The sequence below is a fragment of the Heteronotia binoei genome, chromosome 14, assembly GCF_032191835.1.
Source record: "Heteronotia binoei isolate CCM8104 ecotype False Entrance Well chromosome 14, APGP_CSIRO_Hbin_v1, whole genome shotgun sequence".
Taxonomy (NCBI): domain Eukaryota; kingdom Metazoa; phylum Chordata; class Lepidosauria; order Squamata; family Gekkonidae; genus Heteronotia; species Heteronotia binoei.
In genome coordinates this window covers 47,504,633-47,529,468 of record NC_083236.1, presented here as the reverse complement: position 1 = coordinate 47,529,468, position 24,836 = coordinate 47,504,633, and the positions used below count along the sequence as shown (strand labels likewise).

General features: G+C 44.9%; 1 protein-coding gene across 1 annotated transcript in view; it reads right to left on the bottom strand.

The window, feature by feature from the left end:
- Positions 1 to 12,347: 12,347 nt before the first annotated feature.
- The window catches only part of LOC132582446 (neural-cadherin-like), a 165,350-nt gene continuing 152,861 nt past the window's right edge, over positions 12,348 to 24,836 (bottom strand). Inside the window, exons 31-33 of the mRNA XM_060254019.1 lie at positions 23,520 to 23,764; positions 16,159 to 16,313; positions 12,348 to 12,812 (exon numbers count right to left, since the gene is read on the bottom strand). Coding sequence (XP_060110002.1) covers positions 12,393 to 12,812; positions 16,159 to 16,313; positions 23,520 to 23,764 — 820 coding nt within the window. The 3' untranslated portion in view covers positions 12,348 to 12,392. The remainder of the gene's footprint in view (positions 12,813 to 16,158; positions 16,314 to 23,519; positions 23,765 to 24,836) is intronic.

The window sequence follows — 24,836 nt, the reverse complement described above, 5'->3', positions numbered from 1 at the left end:
GGGGTGGGGTGTAGGGGGAAGTCCCATCTTGAAGTGATTTTACACTGTTTTAAAGTGGTCTACTTTTTAATTACTGTGATAATTCTTGGGAGGGGGAAGTGTTTTGGTGACAGGCAAGATGTGCCCAGAAAGCTTTTGTGGATTACATAAAGCTGGTTCACTAAGCCCCCTGCCTAGCACGTGTACTACACAAGTGGAGGGGTTCAGAGCAAAATCTTGCGTGAGCTTTTGATACAATTCCATTTAGAACACTATATGCACACATTTTCTGTTCCTGTGATTAATGCAGTCTTGTAGCTGGAGAAGGAAGTGCTTGAACCCAAGATTCACTCCCCCAACTCTCGCCACCCATACCGTTTTTCACCAGGCACTTCTGTTAATCAGCTGCCATCTTGTTCCGTCAACAGCTAACCTAGGAAATTCCGCTCAGGGTTCTGGCTTACTTGTGTTGTCTTGTGATGATGCCGTTCCTTTTCTCCTGTCTTCCCCTTTCCTTAGGAGGCAGATGCAATCTATACCTGGGTGCAAAGTTTAGATTCTGAAATCCCACCCCCCAATCAAACCATATTTCGCAAGGTAATCTTGTCAGTTCCTGTGAAGCTTACTAACCCCAATGGGCATAGAATCCCAGCTTTTAACTTTCTTAGCATCCAAGCTGTGTCTTATGATAAAGGCTTTGCTGTCAGCATCTAGGATCTGGAGACGTTTTGCTCCCAGATGCCAGTGAGGATTCTGTAGCAGCTGTCCACAGTGCAATGCCTTTTGGAACCCTCTTTCCTCCCTATCACAGAACAGCCAGTGCTGTGGGAAAAGAAGAAGATATTGGATTTATATCCCACCCTCCACTCTGAAGAGTCTCAGAGCGGCTCACAATCTCCTTTACCTTCCTCCCCCACAACAGACACCCTGTGAGGTGGGTGGGGCTGGAGAGGGCTCTCACAGCAGCTGCCCTTTCAAGGACAACCTCTGACAGAGTTATGGCTGACCCAAGGCCATGCTAGCAGGTGTAAGTGGAGGAGTGGGGAATCAAACCTGGTTCTCCCAGATAAGAGTCCACACACTTAACCCCTACACCAAACTGGCTCTCTTAACCACTACACCAAACATTTGGCCTCTCCTGCCATGGATTTGGGGGGGAGATTGTCTCCTGCTGGCTACAGCCAGAGGAAAGCTAGAACATCCCTCTGAACTCCTTTACTTCCAACCAGTGCGAGGATTTCCCTGTACACCTTTATTTTTTTGCCAGCCATGAGGCTTTTCCAGATGATGTTCACTTGCTAGTAATCACATTGCCTTCATGCCATTAACTCTGCGACCAGATCTTTAGCATTGGCAGCAGGTCAGTCTTACTTGCAACCAGGGGTGGAATTCTAGCAGGAGCTCCTTTGCATATTAGGCCACACACCCCCATGTAGCCAATCCTCAAAAAGTTTACAAAAAAGAGCCTTGTAAGCTCTTGGAGGATTGGCTACATCAGGGGTGCATGGCCTCATATGCAAAGGAGCTCCTGCTGGAATCCCACTCTTGCTTGCAACCCAAACTCGAGTCTTGTACGTTTGTCACAGAGGAACACGCTAATCACAATCCAGGAAGCCCCCTCAGAAGCACCTAACCGTTTGTGCACCTGCTGTCTTCCACTACAGGGCCCCCATCTGTGTCTGCTGCTTTTCAGTCAATGGTTATTTTCACACCCGTGTTGGTGGTTAAGTTGTAGTCGTTAAACTTGTTTAGATTCCCCCCCCCCCTTCTGCTACTGTTATGTCCTGGGTATTGGGTTTTCGTTATGTGAATTTGAGACAGTTGAAGCATGTATTTTTTGTAACGTGGCATGTTGTGATGTCTCATTTAAACTTTTTAATGGAGATAACACAAACAGAGAACAAAACACACACCCCTCTCCCTTCTGCCCAGCTGTGTTGGGTTCCTGTGTTCCATTCTGTTTGTAATAACAATTATTAAACCTAAACTAGATGACATCAGGCAAATTTGGTTGTGCTCCACAGGACCTTGGTGTTTTAAGGGAGAATTTTGCTTTTACTATACGTGAGAACACGTCTCCAAAAGAAAAGCCCCCTCCAGTACCACAATTGTTTCCTTCCCTGTATGAAACAAAACCATTAATCGTTTAATGTTATGTTCAAGCAGCTAAATTCCACATATCTGTACATTCTAAATTTTTATAAAGTCTGCTAACTTTATAATGCTGCATTTTTTAAAAGAAAGTCACTGTGATCATTTTTAATGCTAATTTTAACATTTTTATATGAAACTAAGAGATGTGACTTTTCTTTCTCATCATAGCAAGATAAGTCACCTAGACACCACAGGTGTATCGCTTCTGCAATTTAAATCCTCCCCCTTGAGATGAACAGGAGTTGGGCAGCTCTTCTTTCTTTTTGCCAAGAGGAACGTCACCCCCCCCCCCCATAATCATGGCCGGTTTTAACATACAGAGCAAACTGCAGTGGGAATCGAATGTCTCTAGAACATATTGGGTCTGTTCAAATAATCTGCATCAAAGAAGTATTACAATTAATTTTGGAACAGTGGGAGACTTAACGGGGCCTCCAGCTAGCTTCTCCATCTTTTTTCATAATTCAGTCAAGTTGTTTAAGGAGATTAAAGGTCCCTAACTGAGCACTATTCCATTTCCTAATGATTTAAATCCTTCGCCCACCCCAGTTGTTCCCAGGTAAATTGCTTGCCAAACTAGATATGGTTCTGTCAGCCACCCACAAAACAATTTCATATTTAGGTAAGTATTCCATTAAGTAATATGCAAGATCCTTCCACACTCTCATACCACTGGCCACACACCCCCCCCCCAAAAAAAGAAAGAGAAAGCAGGCTTTAATCAGTTTGGATTTAAATCAAGCCTGGACGTTGGCCATGTTTCTTTTCCACAAGTCAGCGAAGCCCCTGAATAATTTCTAGTCCGTATCCCTTAATGAGGTTGGAGCCCAGTGCCATTTCCACATAATATAATAATAAAACATTTTAATAAGTAGTAAAACTTTAATTAAGCCTGTCGTGACGCGTGCCTGATCTTGCCGGGAGCGGAGGGTCAGGTCATTGGATTGCTCGAGGAGAGCGCATTCACTAATTCAGGCTAAGTACACCTAAGGCACGGTCGTAAGTTAGAGAAGGTTGCCCTGTTTTAAAGGCACTCGGTGTAATCTGCCAAAGCCATGAGCCATTACACACAGCACCTTCTAATACAGTCTCCAGGAGACCCACGCGGCCACATGGTTTCATTTTAAAGGACAGTACGAGCAGCTCGGTTCGGTCTTCTCCATTCACTGTCGGGGTTGTGCTGTACTCTTCCTCTCTCTCTCTCTCTCAAAACTCCCAACCTATTTCTGTATTTTGACATTGTAATGTTATCAATACAAACGTGGTCCAGGTCTTTTATTGGAACTGTCAAGTGCCATAGATGATTTTTTTGTCCTTAAATGTGAAATAATGTATTACATTGCATTCAATGGTGTGCGGGCTCTGCCTTAACAAGATCTTACACCACAATAAATTTGTTAGTTGTTATCAAATGCCACAGGACTCTTTTGCGATCTTGGCTACAGCAGAAGAACAAGGCTGACCCTGACCCGGATGGCCCAGGCTAGCCGGAATTTGTCAGATCTCAGAAGCTAAGCAGGGTCAGCCCTGGTGAGTACTGGAGAGCCAGTCTGGTGTAGTGGGTAAGTGTGCGGACTCTTATCTGGGAGAACCGGGTTTGATTCCCCACTCCCCCACTTGCAGCTGCTGGAATGGCCTTGGGTTAGCCATAGCTATCCCAGGAGTTGTCCTTGAAAGGGCAGCTGCTGTGAGAGCCCTCTCAGCCCCACCTACCTCACAGGGTGTCTGTTGTGGGGGAAGAAGATATAGGAGATTGTAAGCCGCTCTGATTCCCCGATTCCGAGAGAACGGTGTATAAATCTGCAGTCTTCTTCTTCTACTTGGATGGGAGACCGTCAAGTCCCAAATGGCTACACAAAGTCAGGCAATGGCAAACCACCCCTGAACATCTTTTGCCTTTGAAGACTCATGAGGGGTCAACTGCAACTTGATGGCAGGGGGGAAAACAAGCACCACAGGACTCTTACAAGGCTCCCCCCTCTGGGACTTTCCTCTTCTAGGAGCTCTACTGGGACTGACCTAAGGCCACCCAGCAGCTGCATGTGAGGAGTGGAGAATCAAACCCGGTTCTCCAGTTTAGATAGAGTCCACCGCTCTTAACCAGTACACCAAGCTGGGTCTCTTGGATAGACCATCAAGTCCAAATCTCTCAAAGGTACCCAACAGCAAACCACCTCTGAACATGTATTTGTCTTTAGAACCCTACAGGGTCACCATAAACCGACTGTGACTTGACAACTAAACGGGGGGGGGGGGGAGTATGGAAGGTGTTTCAAGCTTCTCTTCTGCAGTTGCCTGCAGAAGAGAAGTTTCTCACGCATAATGCTCAAAGCAGCATTGGTAAGGCTGTGGAAATAAATCACCAAAAGGAATGGTGGATGGATATTAGAAGTCACACCATCTTTGGTATTGACAAGTTCATTGCTTTTTCTAGCCGCAGAGCATTTCCCCATGCAGCCTTTTTTGCTGTTAACACAGCGCCTGATTATTCTCGATAAAGCCCTTTTCAGAAAAGCACACCTGCAGGTGCTCATCCTTTTTAAAACACAGCTGCTGAAAAACCTGCCCTCCTTTTGTCTGTCGCCAAACGCAGCTCATTTTTCTGCCAGAAGCAGCTTTTTCTGACCTTCCCTTAAGTGCCGAATGGAGTTAATATTTATTTAAATCATCTCTGGGCTTTGACAATGTGTAAGAGTAGCTTTTATTGAGTCTCCCAAGTTAAATGATTTAGCAGTCGCAGGTTTTTTTTTCTCCCTGCCTGTCTGCTGCACTTAGCTTGAGTGAGGTCAGCAGCTTGTCTTTGGAAGTTATTCAGATGGCGTTAAAAAGGAGTTGCTTTTTTTCTATCCACAGGGATCAGCAGCTGCCGTTCCTAATGCTGACTCCCCCCACCCCTCCAACAAGCACTTCTGGAATTTTGTCTGATGGGGAGAAAAGCCAACGAAAAGTAATTTAATTGCACGTGGCATGCACTTTATTTGGAAGTCAAAGGCTGATCCAATGTAGGTCATTTCTTTTTTTTAAAGATAAAGCTGATATTTCACAGGTAACCATAAAGCATTCAGTTCTACACTCTTCCCTCATGGTGCCTCAAACTATAACACGGTAAAACTTAATGCAGAACAAAAGCAAACTTAGGAGCCCTGGCAAATATCAGTGATTATACAGAAGACCTGCTTCAGGTGATGTGTTTTTGAAACGAATGATCTAACCTGAGCAGGTCAGTGTCAGCATTTGATTTTTCTAATGGTGAACTCTTTGCAATGCAAAGCAATGCACCTCAACAGGTCTTGCAGAGTCATGTCCATTTAAACACTGCAAGACGCAAGAACTCTTCAAAATTCAGGCAACTCCTTGGCTTCCTCCAAAACTAAAGACCACAAGGCTCAAATGCCCCAACTTGTTTTTTAGCTGTTGCGAGGTCTTCGCTTCAAGCATGATAAACCTCACTCTCCGATCCTGGGAAGATGTTCTGCGGGCTCTCGGCTCCCCATGCCTGAGTGCTGTGTTATCTCTGGCCTGTCATTTTTATCATGTGGAAAAGCCCCCGTGGGGGGAAGGGGGGAATCTGTAGAGCTGACAAATTGGCAGATTAAATCCTAATGTATGCAAGATTATTTAAATGTCAGACCTGTAACACAATTTGGGTGTAGGAAATCAGAGTTGTTGTTACGAGAGGTTACCCTGTAAAGCTCTTGGAAGGAGATTAGTCGAAGTACCAGATTACCGAAAATCCAACTACCTAGGGACATGCTGATTATTTCCCCCTCCTCTCCTCCCTTCAGCCACAGGACTTCTAATCAAGCCCAGTGTCCTCATTCTCAGCGGTGCCTGCCAGTGTGGTTAACTTTCTTATATTAGTGCTCTGTTGAAGAACTAGGCACATCCAGAAATAGAAAAAAGAAGATATTGGATTTATATCCCACCCCATCCTCTGAATCTCAGAGTCTCCGAGCGGCTTACAATCTCCTTTACCTTCCCCTCCCCCCACGACAGATACCCTGTGAGGTACATGGTGCTGAGAGAGCTCTCACAGCAGCTGACCTTTCAAGGACAACTCCTACAAGAGCTATGGCTGACCCAAGGCCATTCCAGCAGCTGCAAGTGGAGGAAGGGGGAATCAAACCCGGTTCTCCCAGATAAGAGTCCACACACTTAACCACTATGCCAAACTGGCCCTCCCAAAAAGACTTGGGGAAGGGAATGTTCCCTGAAACAAGCAATGTGCTGTTGGTGGTCTGTGACACACACAAACACACATGCAGCTGCCTCATGAAGAATCAGACCCTTGGTCTCTCAAGGTCAGTATTGTCTACTCAAACTGGCAGCAGGCCTCTTGGGTCTCAGAAAGAGCTTTCACGTCATCTAATACTTGGTCCTTTTAACTGGAGATGCTGGGGATTGAACCTGGGACCTTTTGTGTGCAAAGCAGACACTCTATCCAGTGAGCCACAGACTCTCCTGACATGCCTGGAGGAAGATACATGCCAGTAGGATAATACCAGCCTCTGCCCTATGTTATTTCAATATTTTGAAGTGTACTAGTGTCTAGGAATGCTTTTCACTACTTCATCCACTGAGGAGGCTAAAAGGTGTTTTGTTTTTTTAAAAACCCATTCCCCAGTTGATACAGGCTCCCAAAGCATCACTGCTACAAATGGCATCAAAATTTAACATTAAAAATGTTCCATGGGGAGTGGATTCTCAGCCAAGCTAAATGCTGGTATAACAGAGGATGACTCCCCCACCCCCGCCAAGCCCTCTGCCTCAAAGATCTCAATGCACATCTCTCACTTTCAGACAAAACAAACTTGAGCTTTCCAAGTGTGTTCTACACAGTCGTATCTACTTGAAGTATTTACAGCCTGCCTTTCCACCCTAAAGCAACAACAGAAACAGACCCAGCTGACAAGGCTATCTAACAGAGGCACTAGGATAAAAGTCCTTTGACTGGTGGGTTTGACCCCAGTCAGCTTTATGCACCCGGAAGGAAAAGACAAAACTTAGCCAAGCTGGAATTCAGCTGCTGCTAGTGGGCTAACAGCAAGAACTTCTTTATTCCCTAGGGGGGGGGGGAGATATTTTTCATCAGCTGCTACTTGAGATCATTTAAGAGGAGATGCTGGAGACTGAACCTGGAACTCTTGGCGTGCAAAGCATGGGCTCTGTATCTCTGAGCTGTACCCCTTTCCTATAAATCCGGTTGGATACTGAAGCCAGACCTTTGGCCTATCTTAGGCCGCGATCAGAAGAATGCTTTCTCAGAAATAATCCCCACTGAATAAAATGGGACTGACTTCTGCATACATCTGATTAGTCTTGCTCCCTGGGCACTGCCAGCTGCTTTTCTTGTTGTAGCTGAGATCTAACTGAAGATGCCAGGGACTGAACTTGGAATCTTCTCCAAGCAGATGCCCTTCTGCCAGTGAGCCATCTCGTTGTGGCCCACTGAGAGACTCTTCGTCCCAAGGGTCACGGTAGTTTTTCCCAGAGCGTTCTGGGCCTTGTGCAGGGAGGCTGCTTCTCCCCCCTCCCTTTTCTCCATGAGCCACTGAGGCAACTCCTTTCTGCAGAGACCGATTCAACCCTTCGGCACTACGCAGCAACAGAATGCAGGCCAGTTGAAAGAGGCAGGACTGTATTTTGAGAACAGCGTTTTATTCTGTATGGGACACAAAGGGAGTAGAAAGGCATGTTACAGGCAAGAAAGAACACGCTCTTGACAGGTTTGAAAATGCAACCCAAATAACGGCGGATGGGATTTTGGTAGGAAGCCATAAATTAACACTGAGTAACCCGTCTGATGCATTTCAAAGGGCAGGAGCTTTGGGGGATCACAATAGCAGCCAATTCCTGCCGCTTGTTTGTCACGCTCACAGAACATGCAGAGGTTGGCAGCACAACACAGCCATCTCTTGGTCCACAGTTAAAATCAATTTTGCTTTTGGCTTCCTGGAAGTGGATTGTGTTTGGACTAGCTTATTGTTTGCATAAATTTAAAAAAAGCATTCATGAATATTCAATACCAATGAGCTTCACAGGTAGGCAAACCATGTAAGGCTGTGCCAAAGCTTCCTGTGTCAATTTGCGTGGCATCCTGATGAACAGTTATCCAGTGAGGGCTCACCCTCCACAAAACTGCATATATATTTGATGCTCTGACAAACAGCTAAATGTTGCAAGCATCTCTCCACTGAGCTCGGTCATAGCAGTTCTGCACTAGCACTGAGCTCAATGATGTAACAGAACAGACTGTTATAAAGAATACAAAACCTGCAAACTTTAAAGAGCATATTCACTTTTTAGGGTTCTTGTAACCAAGATGTGAAGATTCACCTCGCACGTTCGTAAATTTCAGACTCGATTTATAACAGCCATAAATATTGTTGTGAAGAAAATGGAGAGAACTACTTTCTGTATGCATTCCTAGAAAGGAAATCCAAATAACTCTCCAAGAAATAGGTTACTATTTTTTACCAGCTTTCCTCTTATTCCACTGTGATATATATAATCCACACATCACAGCCGAAGTAAACTCTGCTTTCCAAACAACTTTAATAGAATATCCAGCATTTTAAAAGATGCAACTCGAGATTACATGCCCAGCAAAAACACCATCTATTGCCAGAGATTCTTTTAGTGGTGAAGAATCTCAGATTAGGATTTTAGAGACCCAAATCCAAATCCCTGCTTGCGCCACTGAAGCTTGCTGGGTGACCTTGGGCCAGTCACCCTCTCTCAGCTTAACCTGCCTCACAGGTGTGAGAATAAAATGGAGAGAAGAAATATGTAAGCTGCGTTGGGTCTCTGTTGGAGGGAAAGGTGGGGGTAAAAATGAATTCAGTTAAATTAAAACTATACACCACAATTGAAAACGGGTCCAAGAAGCAAAGACGATTGGGAGGAACTGTGGCTTAGTGGTAGAGCATCTGCTTGATAAGCAGAAGGTCCCAGGTTCAATCCCCGACATCTCCAACTAAAAAGGGCCCAGGCAAGTAGGTGTTAAAAAACCTCAGCTTGAAACCCTGGAGAGCTGCTGCCAGTCTGAGTAGACAATACCGACTTTGATGGACCAAGATTTAGTATAAGGCAGCTTAATATGTTCATATGATTTCTTATGTAAGTCACTACTAAGACCCCTAAACTATCAGTCCTAAAAGTGGGAGGAAGAACTTGGCCTTAAAAACCTGAGGAAATGTCTGATTTAATGTGAAGAAAGCTGCAAGTCGTTTGCATTTTTAAAAAGGAGTATTATTGGATTTCTATGACTGGATTGGGTGATGCGTAGTAAACATTTGGGATAAGGTGTACCATCTATGAAAAGTCATCAACTCTTGAGCTTTTCTGTTGGAAAGACCTGAAATGCATCTGGCCTGTTACATTCCGTCAACCCAGTCCAGTTTAGGGGTGCATCTAGCATACAGACCCTGACCTGGATGTCCCAGGCTAGCCTGATCTCATCAGATCTCAAGTTAAGCATGGCAAGCCCTGGTTAGTACTCAGAAAGGAGACCACCAAGAAAGTCCAGGGTTGCTACACAGAGGCAGGCAGTGGCAAACTACCTCTGTTTGTCTCTTGCCTTGAAAACCCTACAGGGTCATAAGAGCCTCGTCAGATCAGACCAGTGGTTCATCTAGTTCAGCATCCTGTCTCACACGGTGTCCAACCAGTTCCTCAGGATGGCCAACAACAGGGCACGGAGGCCAAGACCTTCCCCTGACGTTGTCTCCTGGTTCTGGGATTCCAAGGTTTAATGCCTCTGAACATGGAGGTTCCCCTCAGTCACCATAGCTAGCACCCACTGATAGACTTCTCCTCCATGGATCTATCAAATCCCCTTTTATTAAAGCTGATTATTCCTGTGGCCATCACTGCCTCCTCTGACAGCAAATTCCATACATTAATCACTCTGTCGGCATCCACTTTCCACCACCATAGCATACAGAGTACCTGTGCACATGATTCCAGCCGGAAACTGGGCCTTTATGCAACAACCCTTTAAAAATAATGTAGTTTGACAAAGAGGACTGAATGAGAAGACACCAAATAGCTGATCAGGGTGTTTAGCTTTTGAGATAAGAATCAAAGTCCAAGAAAAAGTAACGAGGGTTGTCTGGCCACGCATGAAAAGCTCATCGCTTAGAATGCATTTGAAAAACTGAAGCTCAGGAACTTTGGAAGCGATTGCCCATTGTGCTTCCAAAAACATCTCTCTGCCTTATCCACATCTCAGCAGCCTTCTTTATTCCTTCCCTGTCCACAATTGATCTTCCAGGACCCCCACTGCCCTGGCTTTTCTCATAGCAATAGATTTCTCTCTGTTTTGTTTGCTTAGGGGGGAAAAGTACGAATAATCTAAAAAAGGAAAAAGTAGTCCCCTGTGCAAGCACCAGTCATTGCCAACTCTGGGGTGACGTCACATCACAATGTTTTCACAGCAGACTTTCTACAGGGTGGTTTGCCACTGCCTTCCCCAGTCATCTACACTTTCCCCCCAACAAGCTGGGTACTCATTTTACCGACCTCAGAAGGATGGAAGGCTGAGTCAACCTCAAGCTGGCTGCCTGAACCCAGCTTCTGCCAGGATTGAATTTAGGCCGTGAGCAGAGAGCTCAGACTGCAGTACTGTAGCTTTACCACTCTGGCCATGGGGCTTCCACGAATAATCTAAGGAACATTAATAACTGTGGAGTTCTCTTTTTGTTAAGAGGAATTGGGCAGAAGGAACAGGATGTGGAAGACTGGCAGAATGAAACTGAGCTTTTAAGATTTTTTAGCTGATGATGCTGCCTTCTATTCCACTGCACAGCATTTATCCCGAAAACGATTATGTAGGAACCTAAGATAAGACTGAAATTCACCATGTAACACCTTTTCTACTTAAGATATTAGCAGTCAGGCAAAGATACCACCAAATCAAAATCTGAGTTAGTATGAGAAAGGCAATTTTAAAAGGACAGATCTATGAAGCACGATGCACCCATTATTGCTCTGAACCAAAGCGCCCCTCCCCGTTTCACTGTCAAAGGCATGCAAAATTCCTAGTTCTGTAGAAGCTGTACCAAACACTAGCAGGGTTATTTTATTTAGTTGTTTATTTATTGCACATATCCCGCCCTATCCCATGATTATGCACTGTGACATCTGGTCAGTCTCCATTCTGGATTCCTGATATTCTTGTTCCCAACAATAGGTGCCAGCTGTAAACAAGATATTTTTTAGATCCTATTGCTTGTGTTGCATCTTTTCCCAACTTTAGGGCCAACTTTAGCCAATACCGTTCAAATGTGCCAGTCAGTCCATGAGTATTTGGGGGAGAGGGGGCAGTTTTAATATAGTGATAAAGTAGGGAATTGCTTCACTGCATGGACTAGACATGAGTAGACAGCTTGAAACAACAGCAGTTCAAAGCCATGATACTTAACAATGCTTTGTGTTCAGCAACGCTGGATCCATCAGGTGTGCTATCTCCTGCCAATCAAGATTGTTTGAGGTCTTGTTTTTCCTTGAGTTGTTTCCGAAATAGACAACTCTTTGGAGCAGTTGCTGGAGAAGACCGTTTCAGTGGCGAACCTGCTTCTTTAGGGGAAGAGTCGCAAGATAGCTGACTTCAAAGTTTTGTGACCAAATACAAGCTCTGACTTCTTCAAAGCTTTGTGAAGGACCCACAAGAATTCTAACCCAACAATAAAGGCCGGTTTCTTTTGAAAAGAGCACTGAAAGCTTGCCAAATCCAAGTTCTGACACTGGCAAGTTTATAGAGTCAAGTTCAAAATGAAAATTCATTTCAGCTGTACATTTAGTGATTAAAAACTGCACACAACACGTCGAACATGGCAGGAACTGTGCAAGAGATGTAGGGCAGGGTTACGGAGTTCCTGAAAGACTTGAGCCATATGCAGTTAAGCCAGTGCTGCCCTTTCTCTCCTTCCCGATATGCACGCAGAAAAAGTTCTGCAGAAAAGGCATCCCTGCTGGTCACCGACAAGGAGAATATTGCTTTTAACAGTGTCTTCTTGCCATGACTGTTAGGCTGATCCCAAATCCCATTCCTTTCTTGTCTTTTCCACAACAGAGTTTTACCATCCTTTTCATTTAGAATCGGCAGCTGTTCTTGCCACGGCCTAAGTCCTTTCCATGACCTCTGGTTTCCTGCCACTTTGTCTCTCAAACACCTCAGAATGTACAACTTTGTTAAAAGTCACAGTTTTAAAAACAAAACAAAAACCTAAGCATTATGCCGAGACAAATTCCATAGTCTAGACATCATCAGGATCCACATGCGAATAGAGTTCACTCAGTTTTTCAAACTTTGGCCCCCACTCTTTCATATCCCCGTACACTGCATCTTCATCCCATCCGCAGGACCCCAGGGAACTCAGACTGCTGGCCTCTGAACACTCCCCTTCTGTGTAAAATACTTGCAAAGAATCACAGGGCAGAGCCTGGTGCTGCTGGTCAACATTTCTGACCACGCCCAATAAGTAGCACCCGAAGTCTGTGCTTGAGAAGGAGTCTCCTTTGCCTGCCGCCGGAGCTTCTAGCTGCTGTTTTGGACTAAGGGGAAGCTCACAGCCCAAGGGACTGCTCGGGTCTGTCTGCTTCCCTTTCTTCTTATAGAGGGAGTAGGCTGGGCTGGTTTGTAGAGACATCTGGAGCTCAGCCATGTTATATGCATCCTGGAAGGAGATAATCACACAAACACATGAGTTACACTAAATCTGACCACAGGTCCATCAAGTTCAGTATTGTCTACTCAGACTGGCAGCATCTCCAAGGTCTCAGAAACAGAACTTCTGCATCACCTATTGCATGATTCCTTTAACTGGATATGCTGGGGATTGAACCTGGGACCTTCTACACGCCAGGCTGATGTTCTACCACTGAGCTGTATGCCCTTCCTAGCCCTTGGCACTCATTTAAAAAAAAAAAAAAGCTCAGAAACCATAAATATGAAGCTGCCTTATACCAAATCAATTCATACAAATAATATTAAGGTGCTTGTTGGTTTGCTCCGCATATATTCAAACTGTATATCACTTACAATATCGCAAGACTAGTCCACAATATTCGTGTGCAAAGTTGCAAAAAGTCTATTCCTATAAAGTAGAAGGAATGAACTTTTTGTGACTTTGCACATGAATACTGTGGACTGGTATTATGGTATTGTAAGTCTGATATGCAGTTTGAATATATGCAGAGCAAACCAAAGAGCACCTTAATATTATAGTTTAGTTTATTCGATTTATATCCTGCTCTCCCCACCGAAGCAGGCTCAGGGCAGCTCACAATACACAATAAAGTCACAATAAAACAATTAAATTAAACATTAAATTAAAACAGTTAGAATAATGCATTATCTGTATGCATTATCTTTATGAATTTATTCAGTAAATAGTTGAATACAGAGAATCAATTATTTCATCATTGTGATGGTGTCTATATTTGTGCTGTATACCATTTTTCTGTGATACCAAATCAAAGCATAAGCCCATCAAATGCAGTATTGTACACAATCAGTGTTGTATCATCACAGGTTTTTTGGTAGCTGGAACTCCTTTGCATATTAGGCTGCACCCCCCTGATGTAGCCAATCCTCCAAGAGCTTACAGGGCTTTTAGTACAGGGCCTACTGTAAACTCCAGGAGCATAAGGGGTGTGTGGCCTAATATGCAAAGGAGTTCCAGCTACAAAAAAAAGCCCTGGATGTCATGATTTGGAGTATCAAACTGGGATCAAGTTCAAATACCCACTGTTTCATATAAGCACACTGGGTGACTGTGGGGCCAGTGACACTAGGCCTAACCTTCCTAACAGGGTTGTCGCAAGGATAATGTGGAGGAGAGGGAAATAATGTACGCCACTCTGGGTCCCCCGTTGGGGGGAAAGGCAAAGTATAAATGAAGTGCATACATAAATATATTTACAAGGTTCCACATGTTACATCTTCCTCCCTTGCATCAACTACATTTGTAGTGCACTCTCCCCCCTTCCCCCCCCCCCACACCAATAAACAATACAGGCAGGGGTGAAATTCTAGCAGGAGCTCCTTTGCATACTAGGCCACACACCCCTAATGTAACCAATCCTCCAAGAGCTTAAAAAACTCTTTTTCGTAAGCTCTTGGAAGACTGGCTACATCAGGGGTGTGTGGCCTAATATGCAAAGGAGCTCGCTGAACATGAACCTCTGAGACTTGTTGCTGTTTTGCAAAATCAAGGGGCATGATGCTGTCAAACAAGGAGCATTACTTCAAAACAGATCCCCAGCCTGAGTAAACTTATCTGCCCCCCTCTCACAATTTGAAGAGGGAGTTAATCTCATTAAACACTAATAGGATTTTAATACTTAGCTCTCTGTGTGCCACCTTGAAGTTAAATATCCCTTTAAGTGTATAAAACACGTTCACGGAAATTCACCCAAGTCTTCATCCAAGTGTGGGAATTTTGGGGTATAAAATTCGGATGAGTGTAGAAGTCACATCTGAAAAAATTTAACTCCTGCTGGGAACTGAAATATCTATCAGGTGTTTCTATATTTTTCCTTTACTTCCGCTAACAGTTCAGTTAGAGGCGAATTTTACTGTCATACCATCGAGTGGTTAAAAATGATTAATCTGTACAAATATTATTTTTGCCACTGATGAACTAACACAGCAAGTCCTGCAGCTGAAGTTCATGTTCTTTAGGCTCAGAATACAAACCCCAACAGCTTGTAATATTCACCTTTTAACAGAAGTGTTATGACCAGGCCTCAGATTCAGCAAGAGCTCACAGGAGCATAGCTCCTGAACCTTTCTGACCACTTCCCCCTCTTCCTTTCCACCTACCTTGTCCATTGAACTGAAGGTGCGGCTGCAAAACATTTATTTATTTATTTATTTGTTTGTTTATATTTTGGCTTATATCCCGCCCTTCCCACCGAAGTGGCTCAGGGCGGCTCACAACACAATAAACTCACATAAATTCAGCTTAAAACATTAACATAATAAGGTTAAAACCATAATTAATAAGACATAAAAAGATAAAAACCAGCGGTCTATTAAATGCATTTTAGTTCCATCCAAAATTTTTCTCAGTGTCAGTTAGTTGTTGTAGGCCTGCCGGAAGAGGACTGTCTTACAGGCCCTGCGGAACTGCCCTAGGTCCCTGGATTAGGAAAGCAGCCAGCCAGCCAGCCACCAGGGGCTTTGCCATGTCCCCAGCAGCCCTCATTAACCCCTGGAGAAACCCACACCACCCTTTCTCCACTTCTTATGTGATTTTGGGTGGCAGGTGGCTTGCTGGCCTTTTGACGGCAGGGGGCAGCCCAGGAGAGCCCCAGGTGAGCAAGGCCTGCTTGGGCTAGTTGGATCTCTAGCCAGCTCAAGCAGACCTCACTCGCTCAGGGCTCTCCTTTTTTGCATCTGGTTGCTTTTGGCTGGGGGGTTGGTGGCATGTGCTAATGAGTTAAAGCTCCACCACCTATTTTCCTACAAAACAACCCCTGGTTATGACCCTAATTTCCCAGCTCAAACAGGACTCCGAGCTGAGGAACACCTTTTCTCCCCTCCCTAACTAAATCCCCCACCCTAACCTAAAAACCTCGAACAGAAATATATGGAACTGCCCAACATTTCTTTACAAAGTTTAATAATTTGTGTGGCCTACAGAATCTGTCTGACCCAATCTTGGATGGAAGAACTAATAATGGGTAGGTAACAAGAATCACTAAACCATAAGAGCAAGTTCTATTTTTCTTCAGTGAGTATTTTTTTAATAACAGAAAAGTATCTTGATCTGTGTGTTCTTGAATTCTAATTCTGTTCCCTCATTAACTATTGTAGCTCACTCAAAAGGGCTTGTGCTTTAAGGCAAATCAACATTGTTTTAGACACATTTCTATTTTCCCTGTGATAAAATACAATCCAAAACAAACATCAGTGTCCAGCAGTAGAAGCAAAATGCACTATAATGTAATGGACTGTTGGCTGTTTAACCTACAATTTCTGACCACTGTAACCAGCTGCTGAAAGGAGACCCTTACCTGATCCTGCTCGCCACCCCCTTCTTCGTTGTAGTTGAGGATGTTCTCTCGGATGTCCTCCAAGTCATCCTGACTGGTGGTGACATGGTAGGCTCCCCCGTTTGTACTTTTGTGGCTCTTCCATCGAGTCCACAGGAAAACACCACTGAAGAGAACTGTGTAAAAACATATGACAGAAGCGAGACTTGACATTTGGAAACACAGCTTACTTATAATGACTGACATACAGTAGGATCTCAAGAGGGTAACAACTTCCCTATTGAATATTACCAAGTGTAAAGAGGCCTCTAATGTCCACCTATTTAATGAAACAAGTGTGTTTATACAGAAGCCGTTAACGTGTGAATTTATTCCCAAGTGAACCCATCCCACAGCTTTCAAAAGCTACTTTCTCATCCTCCGAGACCCAGTTTTAAGGTCCAAACCAGTAGTACCTTAGCCAAACCAATCAGATCCCAACAATATAGGTGTACAGAGATTTAGACCTTAAGAATGCAATCCAATAAATGCAGTGACTCTTTCAGTAGTACCTTTAGCTCTCCTTTTGTCAGTCCTATTAATAGCAGTAAATCAGTTATAAGGAGACTATTAATCCAGAGGAAAGAGAAGTGGATGACGCCTCTTCTCATTCACATTTTGCAATCCTAAAAGCACTTCCTTGGAAGAAAAATTCCACAAAAACATTAGCACTTAATTAAATATAGATGTAGGGTCAACATATCATGATCCAATTATTTGTTATATTTTTATCTTGCCAAGGCTGGCTCTCAAAGGAGCTTGAAAGGCTTTTAAACAAAATGCAAATGGCAAATATAAATAGTTTTTAAAAAATTCTACCAGCCATATAATAAATTTACTGGATGCGTGTGCACACGTAATCTCCCAACCTCATCCCTTTTGGATAAAATAGGAATCAAGATGACCTACCTCTTATGGTTGTCAAGGGAGATGAATGACATGAAGCACTTTACCGGCTAAAAATGACACACAGATGAAAGACAGTACAGATGAAAAAAATTAAAAGACATTGATTCCATAAAAACCCCTTTTCAGACACGTTTCGTTCACAATAGCAATACACCAAGTTATACTGTAGTGTGCTTGTGGTGGCAAACCTTGCCACAAATAACAAATGTGACAAGAAAGAGGGTGCTAGTGGTGATAAAGGAGCTGGGGAAAGGGTAAACTCTGAGGCATCTTCCTTCCCAAAACAAACATGAACCAGGTACTCTAAACCAAGGGCATTGAATTCATTCGTTATGAGGGCCAGATCTGACATAAATGAGACCTTGTTGGGCTAGGCCATGTGTGTCATAAAACAATACCAAGTAGCAAAGATATAAACTTTATAAAGGACACACACAAACACAATTTAAAAAAAAACAAAAAACTTTAAACATGCTTAAAGCATAAGCACTTGTTGGTCTTAAAAATGCTTACTTTGTATCTCTCCTACGCGATCCAGGGAACTGGGCAAAGGAAGAGAGGCTTGGCTCAGTAGCTCTACTGTACAACTGAGCAAGCATGGCAAAGCAAGTTGTAATGCAAAAGGAAGTAAGAGAGAGGGAGAAGGAAGTAGACGACAACCAGTTGCTCAGGGGCCTGATAGGAGCCCTCCGGGGGCCTGATTTGGGCCCCGGGCTCCATGTTTGATACCCCTGCTCTATACAATGTCAGCACATGGGACCTCAAAGGATGCAATCGCTTGCAGAAATCACACGAACAAGTTCTGCGCAACATGCAACTCTCCTGAGGGCCTAGGTAATACAATGAGGTGCACGGTGGGTGGGAGACAGGTAATAGAGACAGCATCCATCAGGAATGGTGGTGAGAAGCAAAAGAGAGTCATTTTCCCAGTCTGCTCAAAGGAGGAAGGAAAGCTGTGCATAGGAATTAACCAGTCAAACCACTGGCTGCAAAGAAAAGCAAAAGGAGACAAGGTGTTGGGAAAAGAGTAAACTCCAAGGCATAAACCAATAGGTCTGTTCTCCATCTTCCTTTCCAAAACAAAAGTAAACCAGATACTCTATACCAGAGGAGTTGAATTCATTTGTTATGAGGGCCAGATCTGACATAAATGACCCCCAACGCATTCTCATGTGTGAAGTTTTCATCTTAAGTTCATGATTTTGCATACAGCATTGAGGATGTTGGTCTTGTATACAGCACTGGACTGGAACAGGAAACTTCCCAGCAGGTCGCTACCCTAGGGAGCCACTGGTGGGCAGGAGCAGGCAAGTTCGAGCTCCAGCCACTTGCTGGCATCTTTGGAAGTCATCCAGTTTACATCCATCAGAAGGTTACCAACAACCTCCTCGTCCATTGCCTTTAGTGAATGGGTGAACTAATGCCGATTCTCAGTGCTCTACAGATCTGGCTTGTACAGCTGCAGAGATCACTTAGCTTGGCCTCCTCCAAGTAGGGCCATAGCCGGGGGGGAGAGAGAGGTGTAGTGCCCCCTATAGAATCTGCAGCAACATCACCCATGGGGTGCTGCATATTCTTTGCTCCCCCTGCCCTCCGCTGGCCACAGCCCTGCCTCTGGGGCCATTTTAACATCCCAGTCCACTAGTTAGGTGTGTCACCATGGCTGAGCAGACGGCCAGTTCGGGGCGGCCTGAAGAGAGTTAGCCGCAAATAGAGCACCCTGGAGCTTCTGGACCGCACTCGGAAAAGGGGCAGGCCCATCCGTGTCCCATCCACAGTTCTCCAGGCGCTTCCCAGCCTTCCAGACAGCCAGGGAGGCACCTCGGAGGCGCCAGTGAAAAGGCACCACTTTCAAAGTGGTGCCTTTTCAAGCCAGAGGCGGGACGGGGACATGAGGCAGATGTGCGCGTGCGGTTGTGCTTTTTTGGTCCGCCTGCCTCCCGCCCCCCAGGTGGCTTTAAATGTCCATCTGTTTGTTCTCAGTCCATAAGCCATAGCTACAACGGAATAAAATAAGCCCCTGCCTTGGTGTTGCCTCAAGCATACCCTTAGTTTATTACATGAAATGGATATCAGAAGGAACACACAAACTGCGAAAAGCAACAGAAGTGACGAACGTGGTACAAGACAAAGGCGAAGGAGGTTGTGCACGACACAATAATAGTTTTAATAGAAAAATAAATCAGGCACAGGGTTTTGTTGCTGTTGTTTTTTTAAGTTCATGACTTCTGTAATGGAGCAGAAGTTTATGTGATGGCAGCAATCAACTGTCCAGTGCAATGGAGATCAAAGTCTAGAGCTCATTGCAACGTGTCAGCTTCACTAGCTAATGTTCTTTCCCCTCCCCCCTTAAGTCGCCTTGGAATTGATTTTCACAAAATCATAGCAGTAAGATCAACAGAAAGCTAGCTCTGTAAAATTCTTCCACAAAGCCTTAATTTCTTATGTAAATGGGTGTTTTGGTGATCCATCTTCCCAGAAGCTATAAAACCCAGAATTATTCTTGGCCCACTCCCATTCAAAATGCTGGGCTGTGCAGTCATATAGTGCAATCAGTTTACCTGCGGAAATAAATCCCTCAGCACACAGCTAAGACTTATTCCCAAGAATAAGAACTTGAATCAAAGCTTCAGGATAGGATCCTCAGATTTCTCACTGAATTCCAAGAGGAACTAGTACAAACAAAGTATGTTTAAAGGATACAATCCTATGCATTTGTACTTGGAAATAAGTCCCACTTAAGGGAGTTATTTTCAGCTACACGTCAGTAATCAGGTAGTAAGACTGAAATCCTATCTTGGGACTCAATAATGTAACAATCTGAGGAAGCCCTTCAAGAAAAACTCATGCATTTCTAAAATAAATATCTTGAATAAACTTCTCTGTATGCATACCCGGAGCACAGTAGTACAGCTCAGCTGCTAAATCATGTTCACCCATAACCAGGAGCAGCCCATCCCCCTGGGTGGGGGCGCTGTTTAGAAAAAGAAGAAGAATGCAGATTTATACCCCGCCCTTTTCTCTGACTCAGAGCAGCTTACAATCTCCTATATCTTCTCCCCCAACAGAGGCTGAGAGGGCTCTCGCAGCAGCTGCCCTTTCAAGGATGACTCCTGCAATGGCTGTGGCTAACCCAAGGCCATTCCAGTAGCTGTAAGTGAAGGGCCCTCCCACCCACCCTCGCCTCCTTGGCAAGGGAAAGAGGCCAGTGCAGCATGGCTCCTGCGCCTCAGAGTGCACATGCCACCCAGCTGCCGCCACTCAGCCTCCCGGAGCTGCACTTCTGGAAACTTCTAGCAACACAGTGAGAGGCTGAGCGATGGCAACCAGGCAGCGTGTGCACTCTGAGGGGCAGGAGCTGCACTGCAGTGCTCACCCTCACCAGGGGCAACAGTGGAAGGAGGAAAGGTGTGGACTGGGGCCTAAGGTGCCAGACACCCTGAAGCCAGCTCTGTCCATAACAGAAATATCAAGGGTACACCTGAGCTGAGGTAGGTTGCCATCCATGAGAAGGATTTTTCTGTGGTACCCGAGTCTTTGAGACACATTTCTCCAACTGTCTGCCCTGCAACTTGAATGTTTCAATTTCAGGCACCAGACCAAGACATTCCTGGGTTTTGGTTCATGTTCTTCTGTAGCAGTGAACTGCCAGTTACTCCTATATATTGTATATGTTTTTTTTAAAGAAGTATTCTCTGACTTTATTTACTGAACTGTAATTTTATACAGCATGGTATGGTGGTTAAGGGTAAGTTCTAATCTGGAGAAGCGGGTTTGATTCCCCATTCCTCCACGTGAAGCCAGCTGGGTGAGCTCAGGCCAGTCACAGTTCTCTCAGAACTCTCTCAGCCCCACCTACCTCACAAGGTGCCTGTTGTGAAGAGAGGAAGGAAAGGTGATTGTAAGCCACTTTAAGACTCCTTATGGTAGAGAAAAGCAAGGTATTAAAAACTTACTCTTTTTTCTGGAAGCCACTCCTTAACTCTGTGGCTGAGAGGCTGAGTATAAATCTTAGAAATGAATCAATAAAACCAGAGGAGTATCTGCCACACAGATGAGAGAAAATTTAGACGACTGCAGCCACGGCAGCAGGGCCAACTGTGGGTCTTTCCCACACAGCTGGAACAACATCTAAAGCGCACCATGTTCAAGGTTTAAAGTCTTAGAGGGCAGAATTTTACTCCACGTTCACTGCTCCTGGCATGAAAGAAAGCTCTCCTCAGATTACTGAAATCACTTCTTTGGAACAAGAGCCGGATACAGCTCTGCTTCTTCCAAGAGGCTTCTAGTTTCAGCTGGCTGAAGAGAATTCTCAGCGGAAAGTCTCTTCAGATACTGCCTGTCAAAAAGTGCCAGTGGAGGCAGACTCCGCATCTAGAAGTGTACTTTAAAGTGCGTCTAGCTGACCAAAAATCTAGTTCAGGTGTTCATAAGCTTTATCAGAGAAGAGAACAACACATCAACACACCAACCTCTCAGTAGGTACGGGACCATTTACCACCCCGTTAAAAGCAAGCTTCTTGCGCTACCAAAATGCCATTTCTAGAATGGAAAACATGGGAAGTGGGGCTTAGTTTCCCCCACAATCCAACTGGCACAGACCAGCCTCAATAAAACGTCATGCCTAAAAGTGACAACAGGAACTCTTACCAAACTGCCAATGAAAGCAGTCCATTTGCCTCAAAATAAGTCCCCGCATTTCTGAAAGTTAATTCTGACCTACTTGGAGGTATTTGTTATCTCATGTTTGCATGACAAACATATTCATGCAATTTCAAAATGCAAGGATGACTGGCGCTATACTGCTCCCGCCCCCAACTCCCTCCCCCAAGCAATTAATTCTCCAAGCCTTCTTGCAAAAATTGTAAGGAGGATGACTTCAAAAGAGAACCGTGAAAAGCCACCAGAATAGAGATGAGATATACTAGGAAGGACTTGGTTTTACAGAACCTTTCCAGGACAAGATGTGAGATTTAATTAAGGGATCCAAATGAATCAAAGCTTATAAACACGGAGTGAAAATGAGGAGTTGACTAAGACCTTATTCTGGGGCTTTAAACAACAAAAGCCACCAAACAGGGCTTGTGCTTCCCCTGGCAACACGGTCGACGCATGCTTTTCTAGCAATCTCCCTAGCACAGGATTCCCCAAACTCTTTCAGCCTGTGGGCACATATGGAATTCCGACACAGGTGGGCGCAGCAGCAAAATGGCTGCTGCAGGAGACAAAGCCAGCCACAAAAGAATTGCCACAGCTTAACTTCAGTAACACAGTGCAGATCCTTACAGTGTGGTGGCCACTACTGTCAAAGCAACGTTTCTTTAAAATAATCTGCACAGCCAATCAAATCTCCAACGGTCAATCAGAACCTCTGTTGGGCCAAAGCCCTATGGGCCCTGCCCACTTCCTAAACACACTTGGCAGGCACCAGGAAAGGTGTCAGTGGGCGCCCAGTTGGGGACCTCTGCATGAGCAGATAAAGGGAACCACTGAGATCCAGTGAGCAGACCTGGATTTCAGAGAAAGTGGTGTAGTGCAGGAGTGGCCAACGGTAGCTCTCCAGATATTTTTTGCCTACAACTCCCATCAGCCCCAGCCATTGGCCATGCTGGCTGAGGCTGGTTAGAGAGCGGAAACGTGCGTTCGAATCCCTCCTTTGCTGGAAAGCTCACTGGGTGACTTCAGGGCTGTTACCTTCTAAGCTGAATTTATCTTTCTTATTGTGAAGACAGAAGTGGGGGAAGGAAGAACCACAGATGCCTCCCTGTCCTTAGAAGAGGAACCACAGGATTTTGAAAAATGTGACAGGCTGGAAATGGGGAAACCAGGATTCTGCCCCTTATGCATTTTCAGTTTCCTCATCCATGCAATGAAAACAGTATAAATCTCATGGGAATGATGTGTTGATATAGCACATTGTAAAACAACCCTGAAAATTAAAAGTACTATATAATAAATAAAAGTAATAATGAATTTGCCATAAAGAACTAATCAATGATAAGAAACCACAAAAAGTACATTAGAGAAAGGGGAGAATTTTCTGCCTTTCTTCTCATTGTTTTGTTTAGGCTAGGAAACCTGTTTTGCTGTTGGGCTGCATTCCGAGAAAATGGACCTCCCTTTGCTACCTTCTCCCTTTCTGCTCTCACAAAGAAGGTGCACTTCACTCCTGCATCCCAAACTGACTCTTGAGAATGGAATGTGAAATCGCAGCAAACCCAAAAAACAGGTCTCCCTCCAAGGAGGAATCGATTGCAGATGGCAGACAAAACCGGAAGAGATGACGGAACAAAGATGGAAGGACAAAATGATGAAGGCATCATCCAGCGGAAGTTTTCACAGCGAGGTGACATGGAGCAGTCGGAGGACAACACAGTAGGATTGGCTTAGGTCTCGTCACCAAAGGTAGAACAAAACATAGTTGCCATAACTACCTAGGAGGGCCAGAAAGCAAATGCAGATGGCAAACATGGAGCTGAAGCTCAGCCCAGCATCCTTAGTGAAGATCGCCAGTGTGATTTCACAGTTGTGGCCGGCGTAGCCATCGGGGCAGTGGCATCGGAACTTGCTCGCGGACTGGGAGACGCAGGTACCGAAATTGCAGGGTCTCTGAGCACATGCAGTATATATGCAGTGCCGGCCCGTGGCATTCTCCACCAACATATGTCCTGGAGGACAACTGAAAGACACAAACACAAATGAAGAAATTAAGCTCTGAGCCACCACGCTGTCAGCCCATCCAAAATTCTAGAAGTGCCATAATCCCAAATGACTTTCCTATCGTCATTTAGCTACAGAAAAGAGCCAATTCTAGCACAATGCCATTTTGTCCAATGTGAGCAGCATGAGGTCAGGCTAGATTCCTGGAAAAGATCTCATTCGCAGCACTGTCGTTTATCAATGATGGGTACATAGCCAACCAAAGGGTGTGTAGTGCCAGGGGTAAATTTTAACATGACTTAAGTTTCACAGGATCCTTTCCCTTCTGCTTTAAGCCACAGGGTGGAGCCACCAGCTGCAGGGTATCAGTTCCTGAGGGCCAATTAGAGGCTGGTGGGTTAGAAAAGGAGAGTTTCTCTCTTAGTCTTAAGCCTTCTGACAACTTGCTGAGGCAAGGAGCGGCAGTGAGTGACCTGAGGGTCAGCCAGAATATTTTGGAACCCTGGTGGATCTGTGGCCGGACCATCCCAGGAAGGAGTGCCTGAGGGACTCTGGATCATTTTGGCTTTCTACAATCAACCTGAGGGTTGAGGTATTAGCTTTGAAGCTTTTGTTATTTTTACTTGCATTGTGTTGGAGGATTACCTGCACTTTGTTTAAACTTTTGTGTCAGTGGCTTGCAAGGTACTAGTGCCTATTGGCCCTGCTTTAGGGAGGGTAAAAGCCATAACCAGCTTTTGGTTAGCTGGAGACAGCTGAGCCCTTAGGGGGAGAGTTAGGGTGGATTGGGCCCTGTAAAATAAACCAGTCTGGTGGCAGCAGCCAAGGGAAAGGTGGAAGAACTTGGCCTCCCCCCTATTAGTCATACGTGCCCTGGTAGTAAGTCCCTGGGCTGGACTCCTTACAGGGAGCTGGCTAGAGGGACCCCTGGGCATCACCACTGATTGTGGAACAAGAGGTCACAAGGAAACCTACTTCAGCAGATGTTTTAAGTGGGCAATGGGAATGCTGGATACACACAAGGGTTAGGGGAGGAAAGGAACACATGAAACACATGCAGAATCAGAGCCGTGGCCCATCAAAGTCAGTAC